This window comes from Urocampus carinirostris, chromosome 5 (assembly GCF_059441175.1).
Source record: "Urocampus carinirostris isolate Australia breed hairy pipefish chromosome 5, RoL_Ucar_1.0, whole genome shotgun sequence".
NCBI classification, from domain to species: Eukaryota; Metazoa; Chordata; class Actinopteri; order Syngnathiformes; family Syngnathidae; genus Urocampus; species Urocampus carinirostris.
The window spans coordinates 31,757,590-31,774,985 of record NC_142353.1 but is presented as its reverse complement, the minus strand read 5'-3'; the positions used below and the strand labels follow the sequence as shown (position 1 = coordinate 31,774,985).

At 35.4% G+C, this 17,396-nt stretch overlaps 1 protein-coding gene across 1 annotated transcript in view; it reads right to left on the bottom strand.

Moving 5' to 3' along the window:
- LOC148366049 (uncharacterized) overlaps positions 1–17,396 on the bottom strand; it is a 153,000-nt gene that overhangs the window by 83,537 nt on the left and 52,067 nt on the right. Inside the window, exon 8 of the mRNA XM_088334992.1 lies at positions 3,580–3,624. Coding sequence (XP_088191118.1) covers positions 3,580–3,624 — 45 coding nt within the window. The remainder of the gene's footprint in view (positions 1–3,579; positions 3,625–17,396) is intronic.

The following is a 17,396-nucleotide window of genomic DNA, read 5'->3' as shown; positions in this document are numbered from 1 at the left end:
AATACAGGAAACATAAAATAAAATATTGAAAAATCTACAAATAAAAGGATAAAATAAAAGACAAGTTTAACCTTTTTTATATACTCAATAAATTCAAAGTCAACAGAACAAAATTCCTAAAAAAAGCATTTTAGCTAAACACAAGAGCAAAATAGCTTCTCTAAGGAAACTGGCTCTCGACTGGTGGGTAACCGGCTCCCACTTCCAAAGGACGGCTCATAGAGCCGTTTCGTATGCGAACGACACGAGTAGGTTGCCCTACCACCAATACGCCTTTTCTTTAGGCGCCCTAGTAAATACTGTATTCGTAATCGCTATCCAACTATATGGTTGTCGCTATTTTGGATGGTGACATGATCCGAAAAGACGTGACGTAAACAACTCGGAGGAGAGCGAAAAACCCTTGGCGTAACGCACTGCTTTTGACCGCCTGTATCAATATTCTGTTTTTTATTCTTAGATCTATGGTAGTTTTCTTTTGTTTTTTTTACAGTTGTATACTCTCAGTCTGTGAAAACGTCTTCTTGAGTTAAGTGTAAGTGTTAAGTATCATTGAACATACAACCGCTTGTTAGTGCAGTTTATTAAATCAATTTTATCTAAAATATGGGCTGCTGGTACAAAATAATTGTGTGCCAAAAAAGGGGGAGAATACATTAATTGTTTTAATGTTGTCTGGTTTTGGGTGGCCACCAAACAAGTTTTAGGCAGCCCTGCTCATTGTTAGACATTCTGCCATAAAAATAAGGAACGTTCTAACCGGTAGTATGCAAAAAAAAAGGTAATTAAAATAAGTTACACAAACACGGCAACGTCAAATTAAAGAATCTTGTGGTGCTTGGGGAGAGCCAAGATGTCATTCTGGGCTCTAATTACATTTTTTTTCTGGAATAGACCGATTTAAAAGCAGCATTATCCCACTTTGTTTTGGCTGAATGCTGCCGTTAAAATGATGAAGAAAATGAAGCGTACTTGCAAATAAAAGCACAATATGTTGAAGAGACAGGAAGTTAATTAGCGCTGAGATTTGGGAGTGTGGGAGTGCGGAAAACGGCCCGGGGCGTCCCGAGCCCAATTGCATGCTTGCCAGGAGATTCCTCAAAAACTGATAGCTGTTGTTTCTGGGTTAATATCCTCTCTGGCGTCCTGTTTTGTATCGCTTGATAAAAAACATCCTGGGAGCCCATCCAAGCAAGTCCTCTTTATTAACGGTGCCGTGAGTCATGGCGAGTTGTGAAAGAAAAAAAGAATTTCCAGCGTCTAAAACCATGGATCTTCGGCCTTTTGCAAGCTGTGAGCTACGTTTTGTTACTAATTAGTGCAAAGGGAAGCGTGTTTGATATGCATTTCTAAAATAGCAAGTGATCGTGTTATTACTATGTTGTTACTATGTTAATACCAAGTTATTTATTGGAAGTAGAGGTAAGATCTTAGGCCACACCCCTCCGGATTCCTCACAAATGAAATATAAAAAAACCCGTTTGCTTCGATCTTGGTCCCTCAAAGATTAATTCATCGGACTTGGGCTGGGCTAGGCTTAAATACGCGAGGGCTGGGTCGGATTGGGATGGATATTTTTAGACCCAATCTCACCTCTAACTGGAAGTAGGGTTAAAAATAGAATCAGTCAACCATCAAAGTAATTTTACTCGAAAATGACCATGGTGAGCTATTAATAGAACAGGTCTCTGGGCACCTCAGCTGGTCCCCCCAACATGTTGGAGACCCCTGCCTTACATTGAGGATTTTTTTGTATAAATAGCTCTAATTATTAAAATATTAATATCCAAATTTCCCATGTTATAACCTTCGTGAACTATACATTTTCATCTAGGTACCCCGAATAATAATAAAAATATTTTATTGGAATGGCCCCTATGACAAAAGAAGATAATTATAATCATTAAAACCAACATGAATGAAATAATATTCAATATCATAATAAGTAATAAAAAATATCTAATAAGAAAATATTTAAAAACAAAAACATTGATTATATTTATACGAAAAATAGTAATATATACTCTTATTATTTATAATATTACTATTATAATACTAATATAAATCTAATACATTATAAACGTTATGAACAGAACAGTTCAAAATAATCAGCATAAATAAACAATAAATAAATACATCAAAATTAATTTGAATATTGTTCAATAAGATGATTTTTAAATCAAATATCAATAAAAACTAAATCATGAATAAATCCATAAATTTATAATAATGGTAATTGTTGTTATTTTTGTTATTGATATTACGTTTTTATCATTAATATCACTATTAACCAGCACGGTGGACTTAAGGTAGGGCGCCTGCCCCGTAACTGGGAGGTTGCTGGTTCGATCCTCAGCCGAGTCATACAACATTGCTACACAGTATAAAGTCATCACATAAAATAAATAAACACAAAATATTATAAATAAGATTGAATAAAATGAATTACAATAATAAAGAGGTATTAACTTAGTCAAGTCATGTTTATTTGTCACAATGAGTCTCAAAGGGCTGCACAGACCACAGACTATTATAACACCATCCCCTGATCTAACCTATATAAGGGTAAGGAAAAACTCAAAAACCTTAACATGAGGAAAATTAATAAACCTTGAGAAGGGACCACACATGAGGTAACCCCACTTCCAGGATGACCCGCCTGGATCTTGCAATAACAAATAATACACAGATATCGTCAGCACAAACCCTTACGATACCAAACTGTATGTAACATCCTATATGCCGACATTTCTTGTGTAAATTTTTTTGTAAATTATAACTATAACCTTATCCTCCTTGTTTTATAACCTTATCTTCTCTGTTCCTTTATTTTCTTATTTTTTTTACCTCACTGTGAATGTGTAAAACTGGAGTGTCATGCCCCATTTCGTTGTCACAATATGTTAACCCATTTTGTAACAATGACAATAAAGGTATATTCTATTCTATTCTATTCTAAAATATAGGTTTTTCATATGCTAGAGAATAGAAGTATAATTTTAAGCCTAGATTTAAACAGTTCCACCAATGTTGCAGATCGAATCTCAGGGGGAAGAGCATTTCACTGCCCGAATAGAGAACGCTCTCGAACCTAATAGTAAATATAATGATAACAACAATAATTATTATTTTTCATCGTTATGGAATTAATCATTTGTATTATTATTTTAAAATTTACATTATACATACCGTTAATTAAATTAATGTTAGAAAAATTATAGCCATAATAATTGAATTTATAATGTTCACAATTGAGTTTCCTGGGTTTTTTTTTTTGTAAAAAGAAAGTTTTTGTTTTTATTTAACTCTGTAGCTATCTCTGTAGGGTGGTCATCCTTTTAAGTATACGGAAACAAACCAAAAGAGATAATAAAAACAAAATATTAAACATGACGAAAAAATATGACGAAAAATTCTCTGGCGCCACCTTGCCGCACCATATCAAACACACAAAATTAAAACAATAATTTTTTGGACGGATGCAATCCACGTCACTTCCGTTGAGTTTTTATTCCGCAGTTATTATTAGCAAGCAGTTTTTGTACTCCCCAAGAAATAAATTCAATGAAAAATACTCACGGGTTCACCAGGTAGGCCTGAGGGACCAGGGTGACCTCTTTGCCCCTGTCGACAGACAAAACAAGCAGAATTCCGGTGAGAATGAGTCCAGCAATTCGTACGTGCCCTAAAATATGTGGAATTTCCTCATGTTGCTATTTTCTGATAAAATAAGCAGAGCACTAAGAAAAAAAAACATGAGTCACATATTCTTTAAACCTTAAAACAATCAAGTTCTTGATATAAATGTATCATAAATTAATTCTTCAAAATCCCTCGAATATTCACCATACTTCAAGATCGATTTACTGGAAAATTCAGAATTTCCCGTAATATTTAAGATGAAAGGTTTTTTTTTTAAATACTTTAAAGTTTATAAAAAAAACATGTATACAGTATTTTTGTGTTGTTTCTCAACAGAACAGCTCATTATAGGTGAAATTGTTCAGAATTATACAAGATTTTGAGGTAGTTTACCTAATTAGATATGAAATTATTATTGCCGCTTCTGATGTAAAGAAAAAAAGATCTAAATTTTCGTTACTTTTTAGGTCATTTTTATTCTTACATTTAAACTGAATTGCAAATATTTGTCAGGACCAGAACGGAGACAGGACCCATTTGCATTGCGTTTCTCACAAGTTTTATTGGAAGAAAAAGGGTTGCGCCCACGATCCGGTGATTGCTGGACGCGGGAAGCAGGTCGCTCTGAACGCGGAAGTGGATCTTCCGTGGCGAGCGATGGCGGTGTCGGATATGGAATAACAGGTCAGTAGCCGGGACAGGAGAGGAAAAACGTGTTTGGGGTCAGAAACGAGTCATAAGCCAGGAAAGGAGAGTTGACGTGGTCGGGGACAAAAAGAGTTCGAAAGCCGGGACGGGAGAGTAGACGTGGTCAGGATATAAAATGGGTCGAAGCAGGGGAAGAGACGTGAGCAAGAAACAGGTGGGAGTCAGGGTCGAAAAAGGCTTGCCTAGTGTTAACTGAGGTTCGCAGACTGACTGACAAAAGGGGTCGGATAGGTGTGGGTTTGAATAGGGACAGGGAGCCAATCAGAGTCCGAGGCAGTTGGCGCCAAAGGAGCGGGCACAGGTGATTCACATCGGTACTCATGACAATATTTTGGGGTTGCATATGAATAAAAACCTTTTTTTCTGACTGAATTTAAAATGCAAACTTTCCATAACAAGTAAAAAATGACCAAAATAAAGCATGCCAGAAACATGGACTTCCACTACACATGGATGGATAGAACTGTTGCGGCCACTATATATGAATTTCTGCTGTGGGGTCAGGAAATATAACAGAGAAAGCCACCAATACACATGAAGGGGTTTTTTTGCAAGTAATTGAGTTTGCGTGTATCATTTGGGTTTGGGGTTTGGACTACAAGTCCCACAGTGCTTTGCGGCATCAAAAGAACTTCTACTTTGCGGAAATCCACCCAATACGGGTGGTTTTGGAACGGATTAACTCAAATCAAGGGAATGATGGGAGTGGTTACTATAAGTAGATTTTATGAAATTTAAATTTTGGCTCATACCGACATTTTCAACTGCTTTTAAAATTCTGCTTTAGATTATCAAAGTAATATCTTGGGGTTTTTTGCTCAACATTGTCATGTAACTTAAAATTAAATAAATGGATTTTTGTTTGGAAATACTTTTGCATGTTTCACAAAGATGTTTTATTTTTTATTTTACAGTATATTTTGGAGATCTAAATTTCAAAAATATAAAAAATATATATATATATATAACTTTTCTCTTTTTTAAGACTAGGCACTATTTTAGATAAAAACAGACTTATTCTGCAGTTTGCTGAAAAAGGCTCCACAGATATGTATTCAATCTTTCTGGCATCCAGTAATAAGTTAAAGGGCAATATGCAGTCTTCCGAGGCGTGTTCAGGAGAGTGATCAGACATGTAGTCTCTTGATAATCGCTTGCCGCGCACTGCTGAACGTTTTGTAATCGCTCACTGTGATTGCCTTACTGATCCAAAATGGCCGACGACAGTACAATGGATTTCGTTCTACAGCTTGCTTTGAGCGAGTTGGCTGATATGAGCGACAGTTCGCATATTGACACAGTTAAGGTTATCCTAAACGCAGTGGAAGGGTCATACCTGTCTTGCATTGTTCACAAACATTACCAGGCAATGTAAGACGATATATTACATCGCCAACAGCACTCGTCAGGGTGAGATCCTCCATCTTCTGCACTGTCGACGCCATGTTGGAAATCAAAGTAAGCGGTCTTTCTCCCGTGATTACTCGGGCACGCGAGCGCTCAATAATCACTGGCCGTTCAGAAGCTAGCGATAGCTCGCGATAGCAATCACTCACTCTCCTGAACACGCCTCTGGTTCTCTTTTCTAAGCATTTAAGATTAAAAGAAGATGGCTGAGATTCAGGGGAACCTTACAGCAGCTAACGTTAAGCTAGTGCTAAACTTATGTTAAGTCACAGCTAGTTTTTTGGAAGATGTGTTCTGATGGGTATGGACAATTTTTTGGTGTTAGTTTTATATGTTCAATGTACTCAAAGGTTATATAAGCATAGAGAATGTTTGTGTGGTGTTAGTTTGTGTTAGGTTGATGTTTACGCCTCGCAAAGGTGCGGGGCAAATGCTAAGCTAACCCTAACCTAATGACGACCTGACGCTAAGCTAATGTTAAATTCTTGCTGAGGTTTTCATGGAAGACGATCATTCTGGTTAGAATTGAAAATTATTTGTGAGGTGTTAGTTTGTGTTCGTTTTGTATGTTCAATGTACTGAAAAGTGTGCAGCTAATGCTACGCTAACGCCAAGCTAACACTATGATGCCCCTAATTATGCTTTCTGCGATCCAAATATTTAATCTTGGGAAGAAATTTGCCTCTCTGGGTAGGGATAATGTATGTGTGGGATTAATTTGTTTTTATTTTGAATGTCTGATGTACACAAAATAAGAGACGATCTGTTTCATGTGGGGGAGCAAATCCCTACCCCCCAAAAAAGATCTGGGAAGAGATGGGTGGCACCAGGCTGTATTTGCCCAAGATACAACACAGGAAGTGGTGCCAAGCGAGGCAGTGGGATTCCTGATCTATGATCCGATACCTTTGCTTTATTAAGTCATAGAATAAACCCGGACACTGTTCTTATGGATTTACTATGTTCTTGTACAGAACCGTTATGGGACCAGTAAAAGTCGCACATTTCCAGGACCAAAAAACGCAAATCCAACAAGTCTGACGATACGGTTTTGGGTTCCCAGTTTTCTGAGGAGTTACAGCTGGCGTCCTTTTAGCTTTACATAACTGATGATGTCATCTTCTTCTTCTTTGCTCTCCAGTTCGCCCGTCATCTGCTATCATCAATCCTCGATTTGTTCTTCATCGATGACCCCGTTTCCAGCACTTAATCAATCAATCGAGGATTAGAAAGTTACTATCTTAAAGAAACAAGTGAGTATAGAAACCCTTCGCCTGCTTTTTTTAGTATCCCTAGGTTACCAGAAACAATGTTTTTTGCAATGTGCTTTGAATTAGAAATAAGTGGCCCAAAAATCAGGGAAAGAATGATAGCCAAAAAGACGCCATCGTGTAGAGCATGTAGAGCAAACTCACGGTCCAACGGCCAATTTCAGCCCACAGAATGATAATTTGAGGCCCCTGCCTTAATACGAAAGTTTAAAGAGACAGTGCGTGATCATGCCACATGTATACATTATGTATAATGTATAAATGAATAAATACCTACAAATATTTGTCGTATGGATAAACGAACACATAAACAAATCATATAATACCTTAACATTTGAAATAAAGTCAATTTATTAATTTATGCAGTTTGTCATGTATATTGTCTTTTATTTATATTTATTTTGATATTTATTCTGAAATTTATTAGATTTAGTATTTTGACGTGTATTTTGTAGTCTTTTTTTCATGTATTTTATCATGTATTTTTTAGTGTATTTTGTCATGTATATTGTCATTTATTTGGTTTTGTATTGTCGAGTAATTTGTCATATATGCTGTATTTCTTTTTACATGTATTTTATTATGTATTTGGTAATCTAGTTTGTCATGTATATTGTCATTTATTTTGTTTTGTATTTTGCTGTGTATTTTGTATTTTTTACATGTATTTTATCATGCATCTTTTAGCGTATTTCGACGTATATTTTTTCATGTATTTTGTTGTGTATTTTGTGATGTATCTTGTCATTTATTTGTTTTTTTTATTGTCAAGTATTTTGTTGTCTATTTTTTAGTTTTTTTACATGTCTTTTGTTAAGTATTTTGTAATGTATTTTGTCATTTATGTTGTTGTATATTTTATCTTAGATTTTTATGTATTTAGTAATGTAGTTTGTTATGTATCTTGTCATTTTTTTTGTTTTGTATTTTGCTGTGTATTTTGTAGTTTTTTTTAACATGTATTTTATCATGTATTTTTTGGCATATTTTTTTGTGTATTTTTTCATGTATTTTGTTGTGTATTTTGTGATGTATCTTGTCATTTATTTGCGTTTTTATTGTCAAGTATTTTGTTGTGTATTTTTTAGTTTTTTTACATGTCTTTTGTTAAGTATTTTGTAATGTATTTTGTCATTTATGTTGTTGTATATTTTATCTTAGATTTGTATGTATTTAGTAATGTAGTTTGTTATGTATCTAGTCATTTATTTTGTTTTGTATTTTGCTGTGTATTTTGTAGGTTTTTTTGACATGTATTTTATCATGTATTTTTTGGCATATTTTTTGTGTATTTTTTTCATGTATTTTATTGTGTATTTTGTGATGTATCTTGTCATTCATTTGGTTTTGTATTGTCAAGTATTTCGTTGTGTATTTTTTTAGGTTTTTTCCATGTCTTTTATTGTATGTATTTTGTCATATAGTTTGTCATTTATGTTCTTATATATTTTATCTTGTAAATTTTTCTGTATTTTGTAATGTAGTTTGTTATGTATATTGTCATTTATTTTGTTTTGTGTTTTGCCGTGTACATGGTAGTTTTTTTAATGTATTTTATCATGTATTTTTTTTGCGTATTTTGCAGTGTATTTTTTTCATGTATTTTGTTGTGTATTTTGTGATGTATCTTGTCATTTATTTGGTTTTGTATTGTCAAGTATTTTGTTGTATATTTTTGTTTTTTTTTACATGTCTATTTCCTTGTATTTTTTTTAAAGAATGTATTCCTTCTTGGTGAAGATCCCACTTCCCTTTTTTGAAGGGGAAAGCACACTCAGCAAATAACATTTTGTGAGCGTGTGATTTCACCACAAAGAAACCATAAGAGTTTTCCAGCCGTTCAAACTGGCAAGAGAAGGAAAAAAACGGTTAGACTGGAGTGTCACTTTACAGTGCTGACTGTCTCCCAGGCAACCTCCGCATTCCCTTGAGAGACTGAGGGGGCTTTTTCTGGCGTTCAGACAGCTCGTCAGCTACTTATTAAAAGGAAAAAATAGACAGAGAACGTAATCGGCAAAAATACGTAAAGGAATCGACCGGAGATCATCGCTTTACACGGCTGATTGTTTCTGTTATGTAACATGGAGTTGGGGAGGTATCTTCTTGAAAAAATACACAACTCAATTGACGTTGTTGATTAAAAATTCAGAGATTTTAAAATAAATAATGTATTTTTCGGATTATAAGTCACAGTTTTTTTCTATACTTTGGCTGGGGGTCTGACTTATATGTGTTTTGGACATTTTTTATACATATTACCTGTGTTTTTTATTGATGTTCACTGTGTTTTGTGTATTCAGGGTTCCTACTGTCATGATTACAAATTTGAATCAGCTGTGCCCACTCATTTGGTGCTAACCGCCGCGGGTTCTGATTGGCTCCTTGTCCTTACTTAAACCCAGTCCTGTCATTCCGCTGTTGTCAGTCCGTTTGCGAACCTCAGTGAATACTAGGCAAGCTTTATGCGACCCTGACTCCCACCTGTCCCATTTTTGCTCCCGTCTGTCTCCGGCTACGACCTGTTTTGCTCCTAACCACGTCTGTCTGTCCCCGACTACGCCTACTCTCCCGTTCTGGCTTACGACTCGCTTCCAACCCTGACCACGCCTTGTTCTCCCAGTCCATGCTACCGAGCAGTTTTTCGGTTTCTGACACCGCCATCACTCGCTACGGAAGATCCACTTCTATGTTCCGATCACAATCTGTCAAAGCTAATCATATTTAGTTAATTGTGTATTTCTCTGTCTTCTATGTTACAAATAATCCAGATGAGTTTGACATATTACAACACGTTTTCTACTATTGTACCATTTTTGAACCGAAAGATATATGACGTCGTTGGTTATTACTGCGCATGTGCGAACTTTGAACCGTAGACGTATGTGTGACGTCATTGATACTTTCTGCGCCTGCGCACGCTTTTTGAACAAAACCCGATTGCACCGCGGGAAACTTGTGAGACGGTGAGACTTTTGAATCCGTCTGCCCACAGCTGTGAATAAATTCTAAAACTACATTTGCCTCTCTTACTGATCACTCCAGTTTAACCTATTACGAAAATATTAACCCTAACATTTTGTTGTCGAAACCGGGACAGTACGTAGTATTTTGAAGTTGAAAAAGAAGAGAAAAAAAAAAAAAAAACAATCAATTCTACCGCGTGGTCTAGAACAAAGGAAACCCTTCAAAGTCCGCGTCACCGTCAACGAACCAGGATGAAGTGATCGGTAAGAGATGCATTTGTAATATAAAAATTTGGAATAATTCTAGGAACGAAGCCATTTTTTATAAAAAGATAAAGTTGAATTGGCCACAGAAGAGTGATCATAGTGTTGACGGGCGCCATATGTGGGCTTGAGAAGCCATTACAAAATCTTAGCTAAGTAAATACCCAAAAGGAATCAGAATAAAATACGAAGTATTTTAAATACTCAAACTTTTTGTTTGAGACGGAATGGATTGCCTCGGGACGGAAATGTCGACACTAACCCCAAGGTGGGGACGGTAGAATGGGAAAGAAAAGTAAGGGGGAGGGGTACAGAGACGACCCCCCCACTTTTCCCATTGTCCTTTTTCAAAAAAAGGACGGATCCCTCTGTGGTTATATAAAATAAAATAAGGTTTAAGTAAACTGCATGGCTTCATAAAAAAGTGTACACGGTCTAAAATTAAACTAATTTTTTGTGGGCCCACTCTGTCTTGTCAAATGTTTTATGTTTGTTCAATGTGTAAATGTTTGTATTCTTTCCTATATTCTTATTCTTCTTGTCTTATGTGTCTGTTTGAGGTAGCTTTAATCGGCCCACGTAACTGAAAAGAAAAAAAAATATAGAAAAATACGAAGATTATTGCCGCAAACGAGAGAGCGCGCGCATTTTTAAAAGGAAAAAAAAAAGGAAGCGAAGTGCACATTGCAACGAGAGAAACGTTTTTTTTTAAACAGTAAGACCGTTAAAAAATGTTGGTTTTGGGTGGAACCGAGAGCACATCGCGTTAGGAATCGAAAACGTTCGTTTTTTGGGAAATCGGCGTTTGACGCTAACGGTGTACAACATAACGCTTGCGGGCCTAAGGGGTTCCAATAATTTTTTTTCGGTCCAAATTTTTTTGTTTTTTCAATTGGAAAACGATAAATTTAGGTGTGCTAAGTTTAGAAAACTTATGTTTGAGTTATTTTAGATGCATTAAATGAGTTAATGCCAGAATAACACTTACTAAAGATACAATAACAAAAATAAAGATAGAATATTCCGGTTTTCAGTTCTAAATTAGAAAATTAAGGACTGTAAAGACGGGGGAAAAATCAAATTGAGCCAATTGGAATGGAATAGAGATAAAAGGTGTTTTGTACAAAATTATCAAAATAGAGCGAATAATTATTTTCAATGAATATGGAGGGAAAATTCATTGAGGGGAATAAAAATGATAAAATGACTCGTAGATCAATACACGTCATTTTTACATTTAGGCTGGTAAGCTAAAAGGGGTGTTAGAAGGTGCAGAAGGAAAAAGTGTTATGTAGGGAATGTATTGTTGGCAAAGCATGTAAGGAAGTTGTTAGATGGACAGTGAAAGTTCGAAGTTTTTGAAGAAAGGTTTTAAAGGAAGTAGGCACGAAGATCAGATTGAAGGCTGAATTAGTTCACGACAGGAAAGAAAAGATGAGGAAAGGAAGAGACACAAGATGTGGACTGATCAGAGCGGAAAAAGAAGAAAGGATAATGCAAGTAAATAAGAGTTGGTAGAAGGAAGTGGAATACAAGTAAGAGAAAGAAGGAATGTAAAAGGGAAAAGTTATTTAAAGAAAAAATAATTCGCTGAAAATTGGATATGAAAAACTTGAGACAAAAGTATGAAAAACATCACATTAGTGTTTTTGGAGTTCCTCTAGGGTCTTGAAAACACTATATAAATGCAAACCATTTATAATAGATTAGAATATACCTTTACCGACATAGTTACAAAATGGGTTAACATATTGTGACTGACAATGAAATTTGGCATAACAATCCATCTTCAAAGTAAGGTAAAGGAACAGAGAAAATAAGGTTCTAGTTATAATTGATACAATATTTACACAAAAATAATTGCATGTAAGATGTTACATACAATTGAGGTTTGTGTAATATGCATTTGGTGAATAGACATCACAGTAAAAAAGTTGTCAGCATTGTGCAAAACATGTGACAGTATTTCTATAGATAAGCTATACAAATTAACGGAAATTATTTAAGGGATGAAAATCTAATTGAAGGCAAACGAACATAGATATACTATCGAACACTACACTATTTCGTTGCCATAATGGGAAATATTATAGACTAGAATATTGTTAGAGAACTTTCGTGAAAACACTACAAAGGACCTAAGGTAAAGTTTGATTTTACAGCAAAAGTGTTGCACTAACAATGTTTTTGAGTTCTAGAATTTTGGTTCTTGTCTCATTTGGACTCAACAACCCGCTGAGGAGAAAATGGGATCACCGAAAGGTAGCACAAATAACATGATGAAGATATTACATGTGATGAACAATGGTAAGTGAAAAACCAATTTTTATGATATTAAAGGAATATGTCATCAATGAAGGTGTTACAGGTGAGAACCAGGAAAGTTTTGTGTTCATATTCGGCCGGTATGAACCATAACTATGACAAGTAGATCTCATCTTGTTGGAGTCCATCACAGCGACCATCGAGCAGCGATTGGAGGACACCCTGAACTGGTTGCAAGCCAATTGCAGGGCACACAAATTCACTAGCTTATTCACACGTAGGGACAATTTGGACCAGCCAGTCCACCTGAAATGCATGTTTTTGAATGAGGTAAGTAATCCGGATAGCCGGACGGAAACAATGAGATCATGCAGGCTCCGCACAAGAGCCAGTGGCTGGCTTGGAACACACACACCTGTTCCCAGGTCCTTAATAATGCCGCACACGTGCTGGCCAATGCGCCACCGTGCTGCACACACATATAATATATATATGAAACAATTTTAATACTGAACTATCAATAATGATAATTTGATAGGGATTTTGAATTCCCTGTACTAGCTTGCTAAAAGATTTATAGATCTTGGGAGAGATCTAATAACCCCTGAAATTAAGTGATACAAAGATATCTGTGTATTCATTCAGTTTTGATCATCAAATTATTAATTTATTTTCTGCATTTGTTGATGGTAATTGCAAATAACAGGCTTGTCTTTTTTCCACTTTTCTACTTTCTGTACTTCTCTCTTTAACATCTTAGTACAACATAATTCGTGATATCAATCATCAAAGCAAATGAGCCGTAAAAGCAAGCTCTCTTTGATGAATTGAACAAGGAAAAAAGCCGTTTGTCTAATAAAAAGACTGACCTTCACTCGACAAGAATTACCAACAACAATGACGTAATCTCGAAGCGATGAGATCTCGTTAGCTAAGATCGGCGTGCAGGAAAATAAAACTCGTATAACAAAACCAAATTAACGATTAGGCTTGTAATGTGTTAAATCTTTGTTAAAGAGTAACTAAATGATAATGACAATTTAAAGGGAAAAAAGTTGCGTCCCCAGCATAAATGACGTGGGGAAATGAAAACAATGAGTGTATAATACAAGATAACTATACAGAATAGTTTAAAAAGAAAGAAAATTTGAGTAACCGAACTAATCATTTCTTGTTGAATATGCGAATAGCAAAAAGGGTAATAACTTTAAGACATGTAGTTTTGCTCCTGATAAAGCAGGGACGAAAAAAGCAATGAAGATGACTGGAAAACCGTCCATAATTTTAGTGTTCATCTTCTCGTTCGTAAATGGACAAATTCAAAAGAGGCGTAATATGTAAAGGTTATCTCCTTAGTTGTTCTCGTATTCAATAATAGATTACTCTCAATAGGTCATTTGAACCATTTCAAATAATCAAAATTTTGAAAGAAGTTTGAAAATGACGACAAATTAACACAAAGAAGAATTGGAGACTAGAAATCATAACGTAGCTGAAGCTATTTCAGTCACTGAATCTATTTTTTTTCTTCTAAACAGGAAAAAAAAGAAACAAGTATTAAGTCGGACCAGATCGTTAATTTGTTTAGCTTTAATCACAAGGGATCTCGAAAGGATGCTTAGAACGAAGACTAGTGCGTAGAAACAAAGATTGTTGCGCAGAATAAAAGATAATGAATAAACAAAATAGATACACTCAAGATAATTCATAAGTGACAAGTATGTATGGCTCTATATTGAATCAATAAAAGATTGATTATGGTTACAGAGAGAAGAAAATACAATTAGAGAAGTTATGACATTAAGTTCGATTTGGCATTTTTTGAGAAATTTTTGTTGATCTTTTGAGATTTTTGATGTTTAGTGTGAGGGTTTGGAATTTTGACAAATTTAGCCCAAAGGAAATTGGGAGGACAATTGATTACACACTGAATTTTTTTAGAATGAGTGTTACGATTGACAAATGATAAACAAATGTGTGAATTTTTTTAGAATGAGTGTTACGATTGACAAATGATAAACAAATGTGTAACAAATACTGACTTTTGGTTAAGTTAAAAGGAAACGGTTTCTATGGAAGAGCATTTTTAGAAGACAATGAGAAACTGATCAATCTTGAAGAGGGCCATAGGAAATAACGGATTAGTTGATTTTGAGACATATCGGGCTAATTTAAAAATAATTGCATGGGAAATCAATGAAGAGAAATTGATTAAACTAAGATAATGTCTACTAGTACTTAAATTTAGAGAAAAATTTAAGACATTGAATAATCCGGCCAATTTACTAAAAAATCCCACTACATAAGCACAATGGAATTAGCGAGACTCTTAAATGCCAGTGAATTCCACAAAAAGACTCTTTCTTTTTGAAAGTCCATTTACTCTTCAAAGGACATACCACCCTGTCAAAAAGAAATCATGGACAAAAATCATTTGCTGAAAGAGCCAAAGACATCAGTCATCCATTATCTGCGCCGCTTATCAACAGCGAGGCCAAGGGAGTGAGATGGAGCACATCCCAGCTACGCTCATCAACAACGACATCAAGGGAGTGATGGGGCACATCCCAGCTGCTTTTCAGACAGCTAACAGGAGATTCCTGCAGTCGTTACCAGTGAAATTGACAAAAAAGTCAATAAAGTCATTTTGTGTTTGACATGGACACATTTTTGAAAAACTATTTTTGATGGGCCAAAAGCAACATTCAAATGGTGAATGAAATGTGGAATAAGCAAATCAAAAGACTGAAAGACAACATTCAAGAATACGTCTGCTTGAAGTTATGTAGAGTCTTGTTAATACAAAGTGTAAATGTATTTGAGGACGATTGATAAATTCATCTTGCAAATTTATAAATGTGTCTGATTTCACTCCTATTCATAGATTGTGAACTTAGGTTTTAACTCAGGGGGGAACATTGAGACATTCCGTAAAATATAAGTTAAAACCTAGTTTTTTCCGAAATTGATGAAAAATTGTCTTCTGAATAAGCTCTCCATATAACTGTTTTTTGAGATTCAAATTACGAAATTTGGACGGATAGAAAAATATTACACAAAAGAAATGTTGTAATATTACAAAATTTACAATGTTTGTCAAATTGATTAACAAAAATCAATTAAAATAACCGTTTACCATTAGAAAATCGCCCACATTGAGAACATTTTGGGATGGTATTTTTCATTTTTGGCAAAATCATTCACTTTGAGCGTGAATTACCTGCTTTCTTTGCAAAATACTGTTATTTTGAACAAATGTACTTACTGAAAAGATAATGTATAGGTTATGATTTTTACAAAAGGTAAAACAAAGGGTGAATCATAACAATAAAAACGTCTTTTCTCGGGTTAAATTGGTAATTTAACAATCTATCCTGGTCATCTGCCTCGAGGGGAATGGCCAACAGCAAGATAACACATTGAAAATCGAAAGAAAATGCAAATAAAAAGTGCATACAAATTTTTTTCTCGAATGTGATCAATCTACAAAAGAGAACACTCAAACACTCAAATCAGGGTAAACTATTCTGACAGATAATGGTTAAACTGATTCAGTGACTAGATTTAGTGAAAAAGCAAAATTTGAAATTTAGAACTGACAATTTAAAAAATAAATTGTTAATCTGCGAGTTGGAATTTTGGGATAGAACGCTCAAAATGGATAGGGCAACTTATAGTGGGGATTTTGATTTTCACTTAAAATAAACATAAAGACAACTTGAGAAAATATACAAATCTATAAATGATTTTTTTTTTTAATTTGTTTTGAGCCATGAAGTCTCAATAGGGGGGAAGAAATAGCATAGCACAATTTATTTAATTTAAAAAAAAAAAAAATTTAAGTCCTGACTATCCTTTTTTCCCCAACTGCAGCTTTCCCTGAATATCCAGTTCTATGGTATTGATTTATGCTTCTCATCCATACAGAAGGTGACCCCTGCTGATCAGATGATGGAGTTCTGTCAGCCCACAGGGAGCGTCAAACCTAACTTCTTTCCAAGGACAGCGGTCAGGATTCTGGGGAGTGTGCTAGCACTCGCGCCATCAACTGTGTCTCCTACACACGTCCGCCTCGACGCAGGAGGCTGTTGTCATCTCAGGGAAGAAGCTAACTTGCCAGATCCAAAAAGAGGAGCAATCCAATGTTGACAACTGGATGGTGACACCTCATCTACAAGCAACACATCACGCCAGGAGGTGTGGGGATCCTTAAGGTGCCCATGCTCATAAAAAACTGCATCAAAGCTGCCAATAGTGCCCTAATCTATTCTTCCGAAAGAATAGGCATTAGATTCTACAATGATATCTAGAGAAATGGTCGTAAAAGTACCAAAATAAGAATCCTAACAACTGAGGGAAGAAACGAGATTAGGTTCAATTTCTTCTATCGTAATGTTGAAAATTTTGGACTTTGCGGACTGCTTTGTTACATTGGTATCAGTTCCCATACACCAAATTTAAATGGACTTAGACAACATTGTCTAAAAGGACTTATCCCTAAAGGGAAACCTCCCCATTGCACACGCGAAGATCTGAGCGGGTAAGCTAATCGAGTCCCGTTCACCAAGTCATCCAGGCCCTGTGGAGACCAACGCACAGGCAGGGTTTTTGTTTTGTGTTTTTAGCTATCGCACATTACTACTACATTTCCTAGTATAAGAAACACTCTCGACCTCATGAAAATGAGGTGGGAGGAGGGGAATTTTTTCCTTTACGAAGGTTTTTCGCCCCTCCACGAAACTACTAACCTGTTGTATTTCTTAATGATGTGTTAACTTGAAAATCTCTGGTATTATCACTGATATCCTTCGAAATCCACAACAGGGGGGAAATGTCAAAGCTAATCATATTTAGTTAATTGTGTATTTCTCTGTCT